The sequence below is a fragment of the Neodiprion lecontei genome, chromosome 6, assembly GCF_021901455.1.
Source record: "Neodiprion lecontei isolate iyNeoLeco1 chromosome 6, iyNeoLeco1.1, whole genome shotgun sequence".
In the NCBI taxonomy this organism is placed as follows: domain Eukaryota; kingdom Metazoa; phylum Arthropoda; class Insecta; order Hymenoptera; family Diprionidae; genus Neodiprion; species Neodiprion lecontei.
The window spans coordinates 22,620,956-22,643,248 of NC_060265.1; the positions used below are offsets into that span (position 1 = coordinate 22,620,956).

At 40.9% G+C, this 22,293-nt stretch overlaps 1 protein-coding gene and 1 long non-coding RNA gene across 6 annotated transcripts in view; one reads left to right on the forward strand and one right to left on the reverse strand.

The window, feature by feature from the left end:
• The window catches only part of LOC107218064 (small conductance calcium-activated potassium channel protein), a 161,715-nt gene that overhangs the window by 57,231 nt on the left and 82,191 nt on the right, over positions 1-22,293 (reverse strand). For all 3 annotated transcript variants that reach the window (XM_015655813.2, XM_046743925.1, XM_046743927.1), the window contains one exon: positions 9,759-10,157. In XM_015655813.2, the coding sequence (XP_015511299.1) occupies positions 9,759-10,157 (399 nt within the window). The remainder of the gene's footprint in view (positions 1-9,758; positions 10,158-22,293) is intronic.
• The window catches only part of LOC124295128, a 158,281-nt gene that overhangs the window by 36,724 nt on the left and 99,264 nt on the right, over positions 1-22,293 (forward strand). For 2 of the 3 annotated variants that reach the window (XR_006905032.1, XR_006905034.1), the window contains exon 2: positions 1,438-1,909. The exons of the other annotated variant lie outside the window; for it this stretch is intronic. This is a non-coding gene — a long non-coding RNA (uncharacterized LOC124295128). The remainder of the gene's footprint in view (positions 1-1,437; positions 1,910-22,293) is intronic. 3 annotated transcript variants of the gene reach the window in all.

Here is a 22,293-nt window from a genome sequence, read left to right on the forward strand (position 1 = left end):
GAACGAACGCAGGGTGGATATTGTTAGGAATATTAGATTCATATAGGCAGTCATAATTCTCCTCGCGCCCCCTTTTTTTTTTTTTATCAGCAATACCGAGAAACGACGGATTTGGTAAAAGGAAAGTATGCTAATGCGGTGGCTGGAAATTTCTTATTGTTAGAACGAGCGGGGCTTCTCAGTATCGTCTGACAGTACGAGCGCGCGACCGATAAGTCCGGCTTATAAGTCTTGCAAATTTACAAAATATAATTCTGTAAGGGGATCATAGATGCTGCATGTTCGAATTAGGCACGTTACAACGCATTCTACGGCTGAAACTAGACCAAATGGAAGTTACATAACGGTAACGAATTCTTTGTGAAAATTTTCTTCTCGCTGTTGTTTGTTGACAAAAATACCTATCTGTAGGTAGTAATGTTTTGTTACTATTAGTTTAAAAAAATATGTATATAGAGATATATACAATAGGGTTGAGCATGTAAAAATTATTTGTGAATTTCCATCGCGGCACTCTGAGAAAAGTTTGTTTAGGCTGCAAGAAAGATTTTCCACGAAGATGAGCGTTCTACGTTACGTCTAAGACGGCGCTCACTCGATTATATACGTTTTCTAAAAAAGTGAATAATCGAATGAACGCCATCTTAGACGTAACGTAGAACGCTCATCTTCGAAAAGAATCTTTCTTTCAACCTAAGAAACTTTTCAGAGGGTGCCGCGATGGAAATTCGCAAATTATTTTTTCTTGCAACACCCTAATAAACATATATATATTCTGGAGAGAACGCGTTTTAAACAAAACTACAGCAAACGCCTCTCGTAAAGTACCCGAGCGTAATGTTTGCGAGGAGGACAGCTTTAGTGACTCTCATTTCTTAATTTTCTCGAAGAAACTACCCCATTCCCTAGACTTAGAACCGTATTTAAATTAAACCCGTAAACCAGTCCAAGTTGGATATATTTATACAGTAGTACAGGGAATTTTGTCGCGAATTGAAACCAAGACTTGGTTATTCCGCATCAAGAATACGCTTCTAGTTGCAGTGCGATGTGATGAAAATCGCGTGAAAAGTCAGGGGATAAGTTTGAAGGAAAATAGCTTCTCTTCGAGAAATAAAAATTTTAGTATTCTGCCATTTTATTCGGCTATTACTGGGTTAGAAATTAGCAAGAATCAAACAACAGCGTATTTGAAATGCATTTTTCAATAACGTAGTCGATACCATCGATGTTATTCAAATACGTACCGAGATCGGAACACATGATACTGTTACAAACGGACATTTCATTATGGTGAATTTAAAAAAAAAAATCCAGTACATATTGTAACGATCCGAACGTTTGTAAGTAATTTTTCAAGCATTTGTAAGACATCCGTATAATATCATGTATACGTGTTTTTTCTTACGAGAAAATCAATTATTCTATTGTTCTCAGTTCGGTGCAGGAACTTCGAAGTCCGTAAGTAACCGCATTTGCAAAGCTGAATAACGTGCGGTTTAAATTCAATGAAGCGAAGATATAATACCTAACGGATAACTCTTCTGACAACAAGTAACCGCTCTTCCGGTCGGGTGATGTGACACGAAATACTTTCATAAACACTTGTCGCGAGGGTTCCGGCGTTGGCGGTCACGTAAATAAACATGGCTGCCGGCTGATGCTAGATTCTGGCAGAGCGTCGAGTTAGTTCGCGCGAATCGGTGCCTCGTGTTCTTCGATTATTACGGAGAAACGACGTCGACTGCAAAGTGATAAGTTCCGAAAATGAAGTTGAAGTCGAAGTTGTTGTGTCAGTGCAGTGAAAGGTGAAAAGACAAGTGTGTTACGTGAGAGTTGAGTGAATTCAAGAAACGTTGTCTCAAATTGCGTGCCAGGATGCTGGTGCTGTTCCCTTCCGCTGCAATTGGTGAGTTTCTTTTTTTTTTTTCGCAAACCAGCGTAAATTTTTTACTCACATTCTGAATGTTATTTTGATACAGTCAAGTACGCGTATTTCTGGATTTTTATCGTTATGATATTAATCTCTATTTGGGAAGAATTTCTAGTAATAGAATTTCTGGAACATTAGACGGGTGTTTTTGACACAAGTGAATTCCAGCAAAAGTGATTACACTTTTTTCTTCGTTTGAAGCACCCGTATCCTGACAGTTTGAAAAGTTGTTGCAAACTAAACATGACGCTGTTTCTGCAGTGCGAAATACAACGGTCGCCGTATTACTCGAGAACAAGCGTGTACACGTATGCGCAAACGTAATTGCCGCACATTCGGTGCACCGTGGGTTCAGAATAGTTACTCAAAAGAACTGCTCTGCTTCTCGACGGTCAACATTAATCGCAAAAGTGCTCGTTCTGAGTGTTGAGCTACGCTGCGGATTAAAGAGCACTTAAGGGAAGACTTGGGTGAAATTTCGGACTAAAAATCGGTTTTCTCCATTTTTACACAATTAAAAAAAGTCCTTCCGCCAATTTTTAGGACATGGTATTATATGCATTGAAAAGAAGCTTCGACCTTCTACGATGAAAATGTATGTGCAAGGAACTTTTCGACGAAGATTTTGTCCACCGCCAAAAATTTCTCACGCATATACTTTCATCGCAGGAGAATGAGACTTGTTTCAAGGCCTGTGCTACCATATTCTAAAAGTTAATGGAAGGATTTTATCATACGACTTCTAGTAAAGATTCTTAAAATTTCACCGGAGTTTGATCGATTTCGACGTTGACGTATATATCTCCAAGTATTGATATCCACGTATCTCAAATGCGAAAAAGGACTTGACAGCACCTGTATATGCGCAATTCTGTAAAAAATACTCGAATACATTTTCAACCGACGACGAAATAAAGATATGGTATGAATACTACGAATTTACAACTGCGATTTCGTAGAAACCATGTCATTCCATTATTTCTGCGCCGAATGAAAATGTATCAGAGTGTTCTTTCACAATTGCGTATAGAATGGGACTGTTAAGCTCTTTTTGCGTTTCAAATATGTGAACTTTGATATTTGGAGATGTATACGTCAGCGTCGAAATGAACCAGGGCACCCTCGTAAGAGGATGCTATGGTCAGTTTTTACCGACTGCGTTAAATGTTTTATGTTATTTCGGCTTATATCAGTAGCTATGCATCGCAACGGAAAAAAGGATTAAAGAGCCAAATTCTACATGCAATTCCGAACAAAAAAACACTAAGTCATTCTGAATTTACGGGCTTATAGAGATATAGTCTGAAAAATACGAGATCATGATCGCGATTTATTATTTTTCATGCCAAATTTTCCTTTTTGCATGATACGAAAATTTCTTGGTGCGTTTTTATTTAAAATTGCATGTAGAATACGGCTGTTATTCCATTTTTTACACCGCGATGCGTAGCTACTGCGATACTAACCAATTAGAAGAAATTTAACGAAGTCGGTAAGGACTGACTATAGCACCACCTTAATGTCGGCATATACTCTTAAGACTCGTTTAGCCACTCTGAAATCCCTTGGGGCTTCTGTCTTCCACGTCTACTTTTCACTCGCCAAGTTACCCATGGTATATAGTTTAAAATTCAAGTGGTTGGGCGAAGTTCCACGAAGAACCTTTACACGTTCAATAATAATTATCTATAATGAGAATGAATAGTCTCCGATGATATATTACGTACGAAATATATTCAAAAATTTCGACACACTTGTTGGGGAAGTTTTTACTCTCCCCGCGTTTGTTTGTTTGTTTGTTTTTCTTTTTCATTGCGAGCTTTATTCCAAATGTAAACGATTGTGCTTCGGATTAACCAGGACTTTCACAAAAGCGAAAGTGATTAATCACGATCAGGCAATGCACTGTCCGTGAAATGCGTGAAATCGTTAGACGATATCAACAAAAGAGGGAATGTACAGTTGAATTCCGGCTGCTCGCTTAAGCCTTTTGATAACGCATTACGGGTCGAAGAATACGGGAAAGTTGTCGGCTCGACTTGCGAAATATCTGCTCAACTGTAATTGAACCTCTAAATTTTCGTCCCTTGAAATACGGAGAAAACGTTTATCACGCTGCATTGAGGAAAGCACCCCTTTTGGCTGTCCCTGATATACCTATTTCACTCTTTCACTTTACGAGATATTAACTGGCTACATTTCGCGCTCCTTCGAAGGGAGAAAACCTGTCGGGATGTCGTGCACCTTTCAAAACTTTAATGATTTAGCACCCCGGGCAAAAATTGATAGCCTCGTTGTACAGTCTTCGAAGATATAATATAACAATCATCATAATGGTACAATGGCTATACTCGGGGAACGTATAATTTCGGTGATAAATTATAAAATCGTTTGAAGTGGGTCTTGATTTAACGATTCGTTTTTAAAATCATTTCACATAAATTCACAGATAATCTTGGGAGTTTGTCACGTTCACCTGCAGATTTAATTCCCCCCCTTCTTACATTTATCTCATGACCACTGCGGGAATCGTTACGTTTCCATTAACGCTCGACTGTATTCGTAAAATGTCTCACCACGCTTTTTGCGATGCGTTATAAATTTGTGTTAATTTATTCCGACTTCGAGGTAGTCTTCACGAGTTGTTTCACGATCTTGGAACGAAATATCCGAGACTTGAGTCTCCTGAGATTGCGAAGACTCGAAGGCATGGCTTAAATTAAGAATGAAATACGCGGTTTTCGTCTGACACGCCAAGTCTTCGCCACTATTTCTACTAACCGGGTGCGACCCATTAAACATTCGGTACCGGTACCCCGTTTTCCCTGCACTGTTCGCTTGTACAAAACGAATATATTTCACTTGCATTTCTCTCACCCCGCGTGAAAACTTTGTCGAGAGTCTTAAAACCACCGGTATCTTACAAGCTGTTTCTCAGCGTAGGCATCATTTATGCAACAATGAGCACACTCGGCTCGACTTCCGTGGCGGTAATTCAGACGAAGTAAAAAAATCGCCGTGAGTTTATGCAGCTTTTATATGATTCGAACAGAGCTAAATCACGTTTAGCGACAAGTAAAAATGCGCGCAATCAGCTATTGCGAATCGTCGGTCGTTGGGGACGTTAGGGTAATGATTGAAAAATTGATCACCGTCGTTTCGCCTCGTAGAACCGTAACACAAACACCAGCCGCCAACGTGTCGTCGGTGAGCCTATAATATTACACTTATGTAGAGGTGAGCTTTACGTTCTTGACATTTGCTTGGTTAATACATTGTCTCAGACATCTGCCGTCAAGGCGTGAGTATAGTTTGGCCGTAAAAGAACTGTAAGGCTATTCGGCCTGGGCATATCAATTACCGTGATTCATTGATTGATTGCCTCTTATACTGCCTCTTATATCGTCGTTTCGATGGCCCGACGTCTGACCCAATTCTTCCTCTGACATTCACTTCGTCTATTACCCTTACCCATTTGCATTAAGTACCTACTCGTGGCTCATCCTCTAGCTGATAAAGAATTCATTCAAATCTATCGAACTGAAAAATCTAGGTACCCGTTGAAATTAAATGAGTTTTGGTTTGTCCGAAGATTTCGAGAACAACCGCGATATGGGGAGGATTTCGTGTAGTTTTTGACGAATTTTTTGCCTTTTAAAATTTACATTTCGTAATTTATTGGAGCTGATTATCCGCAGTTATAATATTGAAATTTTTTAACCGAATGGAAACTGATAGAGCAATGTGACTCATAATTTTCAGGTGGTATAATTTTAGGGAATGAAAGAACAGTAAGGTGTGAAAGCTTCTGATATCTGTAGATAGAAAGCGTGAAACCCCAATAATTCAAGATCTTGTTACCGTTTAATAGTTTTTATCGCAAAGAAAAGATTACAATAACTTAACACTTTGACTGGAATTCGACGGAGAACACGCTCATTTTTGCGCTGTAAAAATAACTGTGTGGGTGTAAAGAAAAGAAGTGAAGGGGAAAAAACTAAAACAACTGTCAAGAATTCACAGGCTCAATTACCGGGGTTTCAGCCGTTTGCTAAAATTCACCAACACGTTCTGCCATTCAGAGTTAATCATATTCATGAATTCCACGATGAAAAGAAATTCCTCACATACCACAGTCACCTTCGTTATATTTCATGAATATCGCTTCAATCCGAGCTGCATTCATTATAGCTATAAATATATGGTTATGAGTTCAACTAGTGAAGATGCAACGTAGTATAAAACCTTTTTGTTAAAAGCACCCTAATATAACAAAGTGATTCGTCGGCAATTTTTTGCAAGATATAGAAAATAACGAAGAACTCATTTTGCGCCAAGTGAGGCGACGAACGTCTCGAATTGAAGAAAAAAAGATCGCTTACGCGTAAAAGTTTCTGGGATCCAGTGCCCGGTGTTTCATCTTCTAGTTCTTCATCGGTTCTTGGTTACGGACTTTACATTCTCTTACTTTTCATGGTAAATATTGACTCCAATTAATTAATACTGCTCACGTTGCGTATCGTCATCATTCGTTCCTGGATGGTGAAAAGGTCTGAATATGGTTTCCAGCAACCCAACCGAAAGCTGATAAATACTTGAACGTGAAACGCACGGTCTTTATGTACATCTGAGAAATTCACCCCCAAGTGATTCGCGGGTGAGTGGATTTCGCGTTGTTGAGCGAGGAACCCAAAATTGTGAGAGGGCATCCGATCGTATATCCAAAAGCTCCCGAAGCACGCGGAACCAAAGCAGGGTGGTCGGAGTAAGGCGGTGGATATCAGTTGTCAGCCCGACTCAAGCCTCTTGACAATTACGTCAATGGCCTGGGTCCAGGGTGAAAATTACGCGTCACGATTGGTCGTTGCGTGCAAAACGTCAACCGGCCGATCGCCGGTCTTGATCTGTGTAAATCTGCGGACGCGATTGACCCTCTCCATCGGATGCTGTATTAGAGAGAGTGCTCGAGCCGATCCCTTTACCTCGGTGCCCAAATTAATGGATTGTCTAATCGGTGATTCGGTTAGGCGAAAATCAGCACCGATTCAGGAATGTCGAAGCACCGTGGGACAGACGCCGCGTTGAGTTAAAGGCCGATCGATCGATGCGTGCGTCCCGGGATTGGTCGGTCTCCGAGCTTCCGGGTCCATAATTCTTGCTTTTCAGGCCGACGGAGACCGCGCAATAATTTCGCTTGATGCAATCACCTAATTGCAACACTCCGCCGGTAGCCCGTCGCCTTTTTACGATCCCCTTCGAGCCGAACCCGTCATTGAATATTCCAACGGCGGTTATTGGGCCCTGGTCGTAACCATAAACCGCATCGCTTCCAGCTCCTGGTCCATTCTCATCAACGTCCTGGAGGAATTCTTCATCCCGTGATGGAGTTGCGCGGTGCAGAAACGACGCCTCGAGTTCTGCATCGATAATCTCACTCCCGGTAAACTGAGTCTACAACATCACTAGTCTCAACGGTACCGCGATAAACTGCCTGCGCACTGATTAACGCTGTTGCCAGGGTAATTGGCCGGAAAATAGGCCAATGGGTATAACGCTTTGTTGTACCGGTGGCTGGGTATTCGTCATGGCCGCATGTCATTCTCCCGAGTATTATTCCGCACGGCAAAAGATCTTCCACGCCGGTTAAGTGCTGTATAACGATTACAGGTGATTAATATCGGCCTCGCGTAAAAAGGGTTGTATTCTGGATCCGGGCGGGCGCATTATCGCGAGATTTAGAGTCGACGAGGATTCTGGGAAACGATGGGATCCAACGAATTTGAGCCTGCAGGTGAACATTGATTGTACCCTTTACTTTTCCCACCGGTTCACTCGGAAACACGTACGTGATCAAATTTTTCGCGAAAGAGGATCAAAGCGAACGCGTGTAAAAAAATGTTTAAAGTCAATCGCTCCGTAGTGTTGTATTACATAATATAATTTACAGGTGCAGACTAATTATAATTTCCGCGAAAAAAAAAGTACCGTAGGAAGAGAAAAAGTTCTGTCTACTAAACGACGGTTGTTATAAAACTAATCAGAGAGTTCTGATGAGGACCAAATTGTTCTTTCAGCTTCTTTGTTTTCCTTTCTCTCTCATTCTTTGTACTCTTTCTTTATCGCTATTCGGATGGGCGATAATTGCGCGTTGATATCAAAGAAAAGCGAATCAATTTCACCCCTTTGATTTGATCAGACTTGACGGTTCAATTGTCCAAGATAGCGTTTCATTCTTCAACGATACTTTCTTCACTCGAAGCGAAAGTTTCACAAATAGAAACGTGGCAAAATAAAGTTCGAAGAATGTTTTGTCGCTGAAAAAATGAAACCCTTCTATATATGTGACTTCCTCTTCTTTCTCAACACATATTGTACCCACCTATAACTCGGAAGGCTGTGGCGTAAAATCGTGCCGAAGTCTCGTTAGGACTTAATCCACGCGGTGTTTCGCCGGGGTTCGTGCATCAGCCCCTCGTTCATGTGGATCGTGATAAGATCGGTGAACCGGAAATTGGCGTGTTATAAGAGCATGTCAAGATTCCAAGATATGCCACGTAGGCTTTTAGGTATTCGCGACTATTTTACACACTCGATTGCTATGCGGATCGTGAAATTCTGCCTATTCTTCGTGTCACGCCGTAATGCAGCAGCAGATTTACCCTTGTTTTTTCATCGCTTGTAAAACTTTTCTCCACATCGCTATATGCGTGCCAGTAGAATCGCGAACGTGCTTTCTACCGGCTTCAAACTTCTCCCATCGAATCAATATTCAATTTGTTAACTCGGCACCGGCATCTTACATGCATAACACTCGTTCGAGTCTCACAGAGCTTCCATTTGAATGCAACCCGTGCAATGTATACATTCCAGGCAAGTATGCATCCGTCACAGAACCAACTCCACGTACGTCTAGAAATTTGTATTACGTATTTATAAACTACAGCTATTGGAGCACAACTCTAAGGGACTGATAATCCTGCATAAATCCTAGGGAAAAATTGTGACTTTGTGAATATTGAATAATGCGATGCGTTTCTTCTTCTTTTTCTACTTTATCTTAAGATTTTGGAAGTATCTAGAAATAACGATTATTCAGGATAAATTCATAGAATATTTTAGGACGGTTTGAATTATAATTACACTGATTAATACTCCCATTATTATCATTATTATCGCCACTGTTGTTGTTGTTGTTATTATTTAAGCAAGTTCCAGGCTGTGAGAAACGAAGGGTTCTCATCAGCGTGCTTGAATAATTTATTATCAGTTCTCGCTATTCCCGGGTACACACATAATGTTAAAATTAGAAAAGGGTATGCGAATTTCAGTTTCTCAATGTATACACAAGTGTGTGCTAAAAGTTTTTCTTTTCCCTCTTCGTTTACAATTGTAATATCCAGCCTGTTTGTAAATTAGCAGATCTGACTTGTAGCAAAGTAACCAAAATTCTGCATCAAATTTAGCGTAGAAAAATACATTCGAGCTGATCTTGCGAAGACGGTGAAATATCAGGTACTCTGTGACGATTGCGCTTCAACTAGGAAACAAATGCACATAAAAGTGGAGGAAGATTGTCGAGAGAAAAAAAACCGAAATGTTGTAAATCTCAGTTTCCGACGCGTTTAACGATCGTAAATAAAACAAGTGTACAGTGTACATATATATATATGTGAGTGTAGTCATAAAGGGGAGACATAAAAAAAATAGTTTCGTCTCATCGATGTGCGACGTTTCAGTAGTAGCGGCGTATAAAAAGTAGAAACTTAAGAGCTTGTTTAAAGAAAAGGAAAAAACTCGAGTAGCAACTGTGGATGAAATGACTCACCTTGGTGTAGACCCCGGCACTGGACAGCTCGTTTTCGATGACCATGACGATGATGCCGAACATTCCCATGACGAGAGCGTAGTCGCTGATGCGCTTTCGCTTCTCGAAGAGGGCCTTCCGGCGGCCAAGGCGGTAGCCAACGTTGGGCTTGTGCTTGGAGGCGGGCCCTATGCTGCCGCCGGAGGGACCCTTCATCGAGCCGCCGCCGAGGCCACGCTCCTCCATGTATCTAGGGTACTCTGAATGGACGCCGACAAGGGCTATGCCGGCGTCTTCGCCGGCGCCCCCGCCGGGTCCGGCACCGGCACCGCCGCCGCCGACGCCTCCAGGGCCTCCCGAGACCCCACCGCTGGTCTTCATCGCGCTGGGAATCGACAGAGTCGAAACTGGCTTCCGCAGCTGGAACAGGAAGAATCGCGTTCAACTTACGATCTACGACGAGGTCGCGCTATTTACGAAAACGCGAAATAATCCTCCGTCGAAAATCGGCCGATCGCCTCGACGACCTTCGAAGTGACGAGGGAGCGTGAGGGGATATTTTTTTTTTCTCTATTCCATCGCCTCCGAAACCTGCCACGTGGGGGGGGGGTTAATTTTGATGTATTAAGAATTAACGGTTCGGAAAACGTTTACCGATAATAATAATTAGCCATTCATTAATTTTCGAGATGTTGGAAAGATGTTTTCGCGAAGTGCGAAATACCCGTTTCCGCTATCGCGAGACACACGCGGAAATCCCAAATTTTTTTTGTTTCGTTGCCTGTGCCAATGAAGGTGGACTCGTGGTTCATTTGTCTTTTCTCGGATACTGAGCCGTCCACGCCAGCTGGTCCGAAAAACGAGGGTGCAGAGTAAGGTACTCACTAGGCGGGACAATATCGAAACAAATTCTACAACGCGTGTAACTTTGCGAGGGAACAAATTCGCCCGACCCAATTGTCGATCAAATCCGTGCACAGCGATGGTACATCTGGTTTCTCAAGATCACTCATCGGCGTTCCATGCCCTTGGAGGTAATTACTTTTCGGTATGGACGTCGTCCCATTTTATGGTCCGGTGAAGATCAAGGGTGTAAAAAGGGAATGGGAGTTGGGCTCTGGGGTGTTCGGATAAAAACGGTACGATTGAGGGGGGAAGTGAAATCGAAAGAAAAAGAATAAAAATAAGAAGAAGGAAAAGAAAATGATCTTTCGGCAAGTTTCAAGCCGAGTCTGATTGAGGCGATGGCGCCTAGATTTTCGGTTCACTTAGGCCATGGGAGACGAGCGGGCGAAGTTTGACGGAGGATCGCAATCACGTTCGTGCATCACTTTGACGTGACTAAGCGAGGATATATGTAGGCTATTTCTATCATTCTAAAATATTGTTCTAAGGACTATGAAAAAGCTGCAAGCTACGTTCGTTCATAGATGTAATTTCGAGTGCTTTATGTACGCTGTTAGGTATATGCTAATTCGTGCGACGTGCAATTCTTTGGCGGTTGCATGTAGGTACTGTGTTTTTGACGTACACGTTGGTACAAAGAGAGAGAGAGAGAGAGAGAGAGAGAGAAAGAGAGAGAGAGAGTGAGAGATAGAGAGAGAAAGAGAGAGAGAGAGATTCTATGCATATACATTGTACGCACATGTATTTTATGCATACGTGTGTATATACTGCCAGAACGGAGAACTCTAATTGTTCGCTTTATCGTGGTAATTTAAACTTCCTAGATAATTACAACGTCACGCAGTTCTAGTTGCGCGCGGTGACTGTTTTTATTTCTTATCCATTACACAAGCCGCTTTTGCGGGTGTTATAGCTGCTGCTGTTGCAACTAAAACACCGCGGTTCGTTTAATTCCTCCATTGTATTGTACGTCTCACTGTTTTAACGGTTGATAAACAAAAAAAAAAATATTATTTAAAACTGTTTCGTGGTGCCGTTGAGTCGTATAATACAAATGTTGTATACCTACCAAAATGTGTTAAGTTTCGTACCTTTTCTTCATTTATCCTTAAAAGTTTTCTCGTACTTCTGTTTTTTTTTTTTTTTTCTACAATGGTAAAAATTAATCATCGTTATATATTATTTGCAAGGCTGGACGATATCGGTCGATGATAATTAAGAAAGATTATTAATGAGCCTGGAACAAAGTTTCCTTTAATTTTCAATTCGCAGGGGGTAGAAAACTTTCATTTCTTTAATTCGCATCTGGTCTTATTGAAGAGGAAGTAATTTTATCGCCCTTCTGGCTCGTGTACCTACGTATATATAGACGCCGGTCATAAATTATATTTGTCGAGCCAAAACCGTGGGCCGTAGGATTCTTTTTTTGCTTTGCGATAAGAAACGCGGATACTAATCATATTTCCGAGCGCAGAACCAGATACCTGTATACCGGTATAACCTGCTTCAAGGTGCAGCGACGGTTTCTTACAGAACTTATACAAGATTAATCGCCTCTGCCACCTTGAGGAAATTACCTTACGGACCCCGAAGGAACGAGGATACGGAGACAGGTGCGTTTCTTATCATTAGTGAATTAATCACTGTCTGTCTGTCAAGCTTTGGATAATTCCAGTGCAGCATCCTTTCAACCAAACAGACACATCGGCACACCGTTGCGGTTACAGCGACGTAAAGTGATTAGTTTTTGTACAAATCTGCGAGCGTGTGATTCTTTTTCGAATATCATTCGGGGGGTGGGGGGTGAGTTTCTACGAGAATCACAACCGAGAGCGAAAGTGCAAAGAAGAAAGTAATCGCGGAGAATACCATCAACTAACGTTAAACAACGCGTTATAGAAAGGTTTAGCAATTGGTTCGCTGTGTGGTATAAATTTGTAATCCAGCGAGAGGGTTCTTCTTTATTCCCTGCACTTAATTCCGCGAGGTTGTATGGTCAAGGCGCTGCGGGATGAAAGACTCATACTGAAAAAAGGATACATGCACTAGCGGTTGCCTGCACAAGGAAACTTCAGTATATATTTTATAGTAGATGCGAGAATGAAAATTGATTATTCGGCTTGACGCTGTTCTTTCGCCCTTCACTTTGGTCCAGTCTGTGCGAAACATGCTCGTCTTTCCGTTCACGTTCTTTCCTACGTAAACTTATACGGTCAACGGCAAGGGAATAAAATCGAACAACTTTTTCTACCCTCTTGTTTTCGAACGCCAAAACTACGCAGCGATGAACTCGGGCTCGTGTATGTTATACTTTGTAATTCGATCTATGAGTCGATATAGGATACCTGTGTCTCACACACTCGTAAACTTATGCAACGGAGCAGCGATTCATGCCTGGAAGTTAGTCCGCGGAATGTCGTGTGCTTCGTTCGTTCGGCTTGAATATCGCCTCTGTGGAGGGTGGATCCAGTGATGGTGAAAAAAATTTGATTTACGGATCGCCCTACGGTTTCTCTCTTTCTTTCACTCTCTTTTCGATCCGTATACGCGCGTCTCTCCCAAGATATTCGCCTTTTCTACTCGTTGGAAAAGCCCAAGAGAAAGAAATGACGCCACGAGGTGAGTATGCAAAATTTTTAATACCCCAGACGGATGAGCTTATAGAGCCGGATAACTTGATACCTCTTATTTTTTTCTATTCTTTTCCCTCGAAGCGATAGAAGCTAATTTCAATTTCTGCCGAAGTGCAACACTTCGTTCGAATGGTTTCAAACGACTGATCTGCGGAAATTGTACGATATCGAATTTTGAATGGTGGTGAATTTTCAAATTGTGATGCTTGAAAATTATTGTTGTATGGTGAATTCAACTGCTCATACCTTTTGCTCCACCCTACCTGGATCATAAAAACGAAAAATTTGAGTTAATTAATGAACGACTGACGGTGAAATTCAATTTTAGAAGCAGATAAAAATTTGCATTTCAGTTTGTAGTTACAGGCAAGCGTTTCCACGCTTTTTCCCATTTCTGCTTTTGCATATTCACACACATAAACACAGGCTCGTTGGTACACGAGCATAATCTGAATTCACGTGCAAATTGGCATTTTTTTTTTCGCTGATCAGACAGTCGGCGCATTCAGTTAGTGTTTTTTTATTGCCTACGCGTCTGAGGGGCCATTCAAGGATTAGCTAACGCATTTTTTTGCAAATTTTTGCAACCCACCCCTAGTGATGACGATTGGTAACGTTTGCTCGTTTTGCCGACTTTTGTCAATAGTTTATCGGATAATTGATTCATTATCTGAGAATGACAGAAATGCCATTTACAGTCACATCCTGATCAATTTACTCCTACTTTATTAAATGTTAATTATTATTATTTATTATTAATACGCATTAAAATGTTTAGTAAAACGTGAATTCATTATTCAATGGGTATTAAACACATTATGTATTGTTTTTCTTCTTAAATGCATGCAATAAACATTACATTTACTAAGATATTATTATTGAGCAATTCAAGCATTATTTTTTTAAAACATCCTTTTAAAAAAAAAAACTTTCATTTTTCTTCAGCAGGCTTTGAGAACGCACCTCGAATTTCCTATGTTAGCTAACGTTTGTCGGGAATGCCTGCTATTACAGGGTAACATTTGATAACGTTTTTCTGTATGTCCTACCCCTGTTTTAGCATTAGCTAATATTTGAATGGCCTCTGATCACAGTGCTAAAAGTGAATAAGAACCGATCTAGAATAAAAGAACTGTAAATAAAAATAACTTTGTGTTCGACTTTCAAGTGCAAACATTTTATACGAAATATGTTAATTTCATACATTCGGTGTGATGGAATTTTATATTTTCGCACTCGTTACTGGGCTTTTTCTTTTTCACTTGCGATGAAATTCGTAAGACGAATAATCCTCGAGAAGAAAAAAAATGAAGTAAAAAGTGTTTTCACGACCCGAAAGCTTTGCGATGAAACGATTTTTCGGAGGGCATTATGTATACGTGAATATACGTGGGTTTAAAGGTCAGCAAGATATATCGCAGTGTCGTCAGCTCGGTCGTCATGGAGGTTACCGCGTGCGAAAACAGGTAACAACGTCGTTAAAAGTGACGGTGATGATTTTTTTTTTTTTTTTTTTGTTCCGTCTTTTTTCTTCTCATTTTATTGCTCTTATTTCATAAATTGTCACGGCAGGATTTTATTTTTTAACGGAGTGCCCAAGCTGTTTTCTCTCCGAGAGGTTTTTTTCGAGACAACTCGAAACGGCGGGGAAACAAAGCGAAATCTCGTCGTGTCGAGAGCGATTCGACCCCGGAGACGAGTATCTCCGCTTCCGAAGTTACTTTTTGTTTTTCAAGAAGCTTCTAATTTCCCAGAAGAGTTTCTCGAAACTGAAGAGAATTTATCTGCAACCAAAAATCAAAGTCTTCCTTTTATCCTCGATTCCGCGCTTCTGTTTCTTCGGGGAAGTTTACTGCAAAATATACGAGCCTTAAGTACGATATATGTAGGAAGGCTGCCCTCGATCAAAAGAAAAATGTCGAAAATCCGACCCCACAGATGCGCGTCAGAAAAAGAGCGAGACCACCGTCAATCCTTGACTCCAGCTGCGGACCATCTTATCCGATAAATAAAATAACTAGCTTTCCCGAAGGAAGTTTTATAAATTTTTGAAAAAGACAAGAAACTCTATTTGTATTTTTGAATGAGATGGTTTATTCCGGCAAACCGATGCGCATTATTTTCGTAAATACGATAGTTGATAAAATCAGCTCTACTATCTAACTCTAACTTTTTGAATAAGTCAAAATCTTGGTTTAGTGTCAAAACTTCATGATTAAAACTACGAATGATGTATGAATGTTATCTAACGTATAAACTACAAAAAAGAGGCTGGCGGCTGTGAAAAGTTTGCACGCGTGTAATAAATTTTAATCACAGTCCATCAATGGAAGTATAGAAAATTCGTTATGAACAATATTTCCGCATTTTTTATTCGACTGCTGGTATATTCGTAATCTGCAATGACGGATTGAACTTTCATGCCGTTTGATCGAGATATCGTCGCGGTGCGCGGTGAAAGAATTAAAAAATAACTACTCGCTGCGTCGTCAAAAATTTGCAGAAGACATTTACTTTTACGTACGGATTATTATTTTTACAATCTGCCTGGACATAAACCGCGGTATAAGAGTGAAACTCTATACGCTTCACAAACGTTGACGACCCCGGGCGTTTTGCCGGATAACGAGGCGGCCGTAATTTACACGATGTTACCAAAAATTATGTCTTGCAGCGGCGCAATTTTTCAGCGAATGAAAAACTCGGTTCTGCAGCTGAGGTAAAATCGTTGATTTTATTTTCAGAAAATATTCCGCTTCGCGCTAGGGTGAATTTTACACAGGGATATGTATATTCGTACGTACAAAAACGTAACCCAATTTAACACCCGCGTGATTCTTGTACCAACAATATGCTGATTGTGAGTTATACCACGAAATTTTTCTTTCCCGTTTATACTCTACAGAAATGAATTTAAGGCTTCTGATTCTTACAATTGGTTTGAAAGACTTTAGGCTCGAGCCTTTGGCTGTGAGGTGTGTCCTGCCTTTTGTTGCGTAATATATTTTCCTTCTCTTTCAACAATATCAACCTGTAGCGGCAAAATGCTGACAAAGAAATAATACCAATTCGGTCAGGCGTGTGCGAGAAGCCGCTGAAGCACGATGGCGTCTGATTATCGAAATTCCATTGACATATTTCGTTCCTCTTGAGCTTCCGGGTTCGCGAAAGTCGGAGTTGAAAGGTTCACCGGTTTGAGAAAGTTGATAAGTTTTTACGTCAGTTTCAATTCCAAGATATCACTCGACCACATATCGCGGTGATTAATCAATTACCAGAAGTTAATTACAAAGCCGGGTCGTTATCGTTGCAAAGAGAGCGGAAAGTAGAAAAGATGGAGCCGTGAGTGTCGGGCAGACCTTTTAAAAGCTTCTGAAACCGGAAGAATAGGGTGCTGACCAAGTAACGGAAGGAAGGACGGAAAGGCGTTGACAAAGAAAGCATTGTTCGAATGGTAACAATCGAAGAAATTCAACAAAGTTGACCGAAAACCTTGGCTGAAACGTTGCGGAAAAGCGCGATGAAAACTTATTATTATTACACCTTATAACCTGTACAGACAAACTAGCAAACGTGCTTGCGGAATTCTCTTTCAAAAGCGGGAGCGGCGGTGTGAAAATCACCGCAAAACTAGCAAGACTATGTAAGACAGCGTGCCAGAGTCCACGCGATAATCTTTCGCCTCACTATTACCCTACTTTTTGAATTAACCGAAGGGAGAAATTACACCGAGAACCGGTTACAATTTTCCCTCGTATTAACAACATTCCCTGGAATCTAGTGACACCAGTTTATTCGCGATAGCGATGTAACGAAAGTGATAAACTTTCTGCGTAATTAACAACGTTTCTTCGCGTTATCGACCGCCTTCGGTATAAGATATCCATTGTCGTTTTAAGGTTATTCCTGTTATATTCCACCATTTCGCGAAAGCGGAAGTCGCGGTTAAACGTCGTCGTTGTGCCTCGGCTTTTAAAAATTCATCAAGTCCGGTGACCAGGTGATGATGATGATAATAATAATAATAATAATAATAATAATAATAATAACAATGATAATAATAATAATAATAATACCAGGTCCGTTTCACTTGTCACGCGAACTACACCGGATATATACCCTAAATTATCCACCGGTTTCACGGAAATAAAACAAGCTAACGGAACAACGACGAAGGGGGTGGACGTGTGACCTGCCACAAAAGCGGGTCGTCGTGAAGTTACGTAAAAAAGTAGGTAATTAACGAATTAGGTATATTACCCGCTTGGGACCGATTGAATTAAAGCGATTATTAAAAAATTTTGAACAAAGTATTAGGCCTGACGATGTTTATTTATTTTTTCAACACGGTTAACAGAGTTTTAGGGAAAATTGTCAGAATTGCAGGTTTGCGATCTGCGTGTAATCTTGGACTAAAAGTAGCGCTCCCTCTGTCCCGATAGAACGTCGTTGGTACCAAATCGGAAGCATGGGTCGAAGGTTCAAGGATTCCAATTATGTCGGACAGATTGGATTGTCAGTCCATGCACTGGACAACTGGATACCTATACGATCTAGTTTCATATCAGATTCAGGTGTATACGTTGCCCGACCTCCTCTACATATTCCCGATTCGAGCCGTTCTTTTGGATCTTCCTCTACGTTGACGAATCTAGCTCACGTCGTCATGCTTGAATAATTTACGTCAGCAGTTTTCGAATTATCGTTAAAAAAATTATGAAGGTGCTCGCTATTTTTCAATTCATTTAGGAAGGTTAGGTGAAAAATTAAAAATTTATAATTAACGGTGTGCTTTTGTTGGTGAAAAAAAAACAAAGTAACCGTTGATATATCCAGACTGTATATTGGAAAATATTCGTGGTAGCTACCATTGTGCGGAAATGCTTTTGAGAAATATCAAATGAATTATACTTCTTCGTCGATTCTTGGGGCATAAATTATGGAATTGTTGGAACGTCGAGCGCCGTTTACTTTCCTCAATTTATTCGCCACTTTCCATTGTTTCGGTCAATAAGCACGAGGTTTGCGGTGGGCGAAAAAAAAACGGAGGCTCGTGTTATGAAAGCACCCAGAGAGGCAGAGCATTGAGGCTTTTATCAAAATAAAATGCGGGGACGTTAATAAAGAAAAAACGAAGGAAGAGACGGAGTCGAATGAAAACAAATGCAGATAAGGTCGGAGTCCGTACAACGTTTAACATTTAATGAAACCGTTAAACGGAACCGGTGTATGTCCGCACCACAGGGTTTCTTGTGTGCTGATATTGAAAGTAATCGAAATTTGCATTCACTTTGACGCTTCAGCTCTCCCATTCCTAACGATGCGAATCGTGCAATTCGGGATAACTGACGAACCATGGGGTGGGATACAAAAATACGAAAGGCCAAAACGTCGACGGGATGAAATCCCGAAAGTCAAACTACCGACAGTTAAAAACGTAGAAAGACCATAAAGTACGAAAAGACGACTTGTAGAAAAATAATAATTGATAACGCAATTATGTGTAAATCAATTTATACCGACGTTGTTTTTTTTTTTTTTTTTCTCGAAAATGACCAAGATTACGAAGGGCAAAATATTGAATTGCGAAAATACCGAAGAGTCGAAAAGTCGACTTTTCAAATGTCAGACTCGTGCCTTTGTCGAAGATATACGAATCCGAATTTATTAATGACCACTGACCAAAGACTCGAAAGGTCGAAATCCCGAAACCCGCTAAATACAGAACGGCCAAAATGCCGAAAGGTTGGCTGACGTCAGAAACACATAATATATAATGTATTCTCTGCAACGACACACGTATCCGATGGCCGGTGTCTAATAGCATCTAGCACAAGTCTAGGCAACTATAACAACCGTATTTCGGCCCTTCGGTATTCTGGCCCTTCTGCATTTCGCGGATCTTAATTCTGCTCCTTCTGAACTTTGATTGTCGACAACTAATTTTTACCAATATAAATATCAATTTATCTTATTATATGTAAACGAAATAGTCCTTACCTAAACTATGCGTAATCTTTTTATTTTTTCGGGGATTTTTATACCCAGCGATATTACGCTCTTACTAATCTGTACCTATCAAAAAGTGATAGTTTTTGCGGTGAAAACGACAAGATGCCAGTTTTCGTAAGAAATCTGAAACGCTTCTACTTTTCGTAAAAGGCGTCGATCCATTGTAACGAATGACGACAATTTCAGGCGTGGTCGGAAGAATCGAAATCACTTTGATTCATCCCTTCAATAGCATTCTCACCCTTAATTATGAGTGTTAACTACGTCGCATCGCTAAGGGGTCCGCGCTCACCCTCGGCAGATTAACTCAATCTCTGCACCTTGTTTGAGAGAGTTTCTTTTTGTTCCTCGCTGACGGCGAACACTATTAATCGAGTTCAGCGGAGGCCTAGGGGTTTCTAAAACCTGTAGCATCTTCTATGTCGCTTACAAGTTTGTCAGCGGTAGTGAATCCTCCCCACTTCAGCTAACTCTCAGATAATCAACTTGAGCGACCGTCCTTTCATCTGTACACTGCAGGCTTCCTCCAAAGTTGATTAGCCTGGACCCTTTTTTCGTAGGGATGAGAAAAAGAGCCGATAAAGCGGCTTGGACGAATTGTCAGGCTAGATTTTGGCAATATTATATTTTCTTGGTGTTTGATTTTTCTTTCGTCATTGCGAAAGAAAGAATTGTAAATTCGTCACGGTTGGTTCATCAATATTAATGAATGCGATAGTAATACCGAGGTACGAGAACTCGGCCACTTTATCAGGGACCATCACGCATTTTAGTAATTTATTTCGTTTTATTAGGATTTGTGCGCAGAAGCCTTCCGCTCCCAGGATGGCTGTCGGTGAATGGATTTATGGTTAAGATCCTTTGTAAACTGGTCACGAATATCACGAAACTACGAATTGCCGGGAACCGAAGTTCAATCCCTCAGCAATAAACTGAGCCAAGATCAATTACGGTGACCTGTAAGAAGCTCCCGATGAATTTCAGGGCACGTGTTTCTTTCGCAGGCCGAAGGCAGGTGGAGTAGACATCTTGAATTTTCAAGTACCACGTGCGCCCTATTACACAAGTTTCTTTTGCAAAGAGATATAACATCTTTTTTTTTATAGCATAACGTAACATGGTTTATTCTTTTCAATTCGTTTTTTTTTTTCTTTTTTTTTGCTGCAATATCATATACAAGTTTTCATCTGGACGTATTCGCATATTTACCTGCATTGTGCGTTATATTTTTCATGTCTTGAGCAAAACGAAAGTTTCATAATCAAGTCGCTCGCGGTTCGCCCCGCGGCAAGTGATTCTGTTCAGCATGACTGGCTTTCGCATTAAAGCCAATTCTATATCTCATACCTCATCTTTGCTTCTCTCCATCGTTTTCCCACCCGCGTAAATACACCGCGAAAAGTAAAATGAGGCAAAACAAACTTGTGGGAGGAAAAAAGTTAGAAGCATAAAGGCGCAGCCTCACCTCCGAAGTTGGATTACTTCTCGCGTTTGTCGTTTTTATTTTTGTCAATGGACAAACTAATTTCTGGACTGCCGCCTCACACTGCGGTGCATCGATTCGATTTCGTTCGTATATCCTCGTCCTTGTGATATTGGAACAGCGGAGATGAGAGTTGGTCCATTAATTTTATTCTATTGCTGCAGCTAATATTCCGATACACCGAGAGAGATTTTCAATTCTTTTGAAACTCAATTTACTTTTCGAATCGTCTTGTTGGTATACCTACCTATACGCAAATGGTAGGCACGTGAGGAAATGCAGGGACTCTTGACTCGTCCGACTCTCCGAGCTTTACGTTATTACAGCCGCTGCTCTCTTTCCCGACTATCTTTCTTCCTCTCTCTCTCTCTCACGCTTTCAGTCGTTTCCTTCTTTGCCGACATCCCCTCACGGCTCAAAAATAAAACTATTCTACATCTCCTACTTGCCTCGAGTACTATAAGCGAGCTTTTGTGGAAAGTTTTCTTGTTTCTCTGGGCGTACATGCGGTCTCCAGTTCACCGTATACTCTTTTGAATTTTCCCGAGTGGTTAATTTGGTTGCAAAAACCCACCGGCAAAATATTTACGCTCACCAATGTCAAGTGCGCTGTAACATTTTCATTATGGACCATAGCGTGATTTGATCTGTACATGCGATATTATGGTCATTCAAAACAGACGTAAGCAAAGATCATCGATATTCCGCGAGCAACAAGTGATTGAAAATCGATCGATGCGTATGAATATTCTGCCTGGAACACGGTCGCGTGCCTATAGCTTTTCCGAAAATTATTGGCGTCGGGAATAAACTTAAAAGGGTTAATGAATATTCAGGGACGAACCCATAGAACGTTTCGTTTGTCACCGTGAACTTCGATCTGCTCTCTAAATAATGCAAACCGATCACAAATAGCCGTAGAGAGCCCGGGCGCTGGTCGATCGGGTCGTGAAATATATAAACGAAGGTCAGCCCGAATATCGAACAGTGTGGCCACCTCGGTATTAGCGAATTTAAGAACGGTTGCAGAATTAGAATCAATTCAAAAAAGTCGAGGCAAAAAAGTATCGAAGAAATTAAATGGCTAATAAGACCAGTTTTTTAACACCTGCGACAACTATACCTACTGATCCTCATATTTCTTATATATATATATTGATCGCTGTGAAAAAAAGATGTATGGCTGTAGGTAATCCCGGTTCTGGATCCATTGTGCGGAGTCGTGTTTTCGGTGAAAACGAAAAAGCGGCGGAAACGAGGCGATATGACTCGCACGTTTTATGTTGGATATGTTTTTGCACGTCGAGCTTCGTGTGATGCTTTCTTACCCTGACACACCAGTATTACACATGATGTGTGTATCTGCGACCGCAATTCTTTTCAACGATGAAGACTTTTTCGATCTTTACGAAATTTTCGTTCCCCCCTTTACGGTTCATAAGAATTCGTTTTATCACCTTTTAGCAGAGAAACGTCGTGGTTATCGCGAATACGAAAATATCTGCTGATAGTCGATTGAACT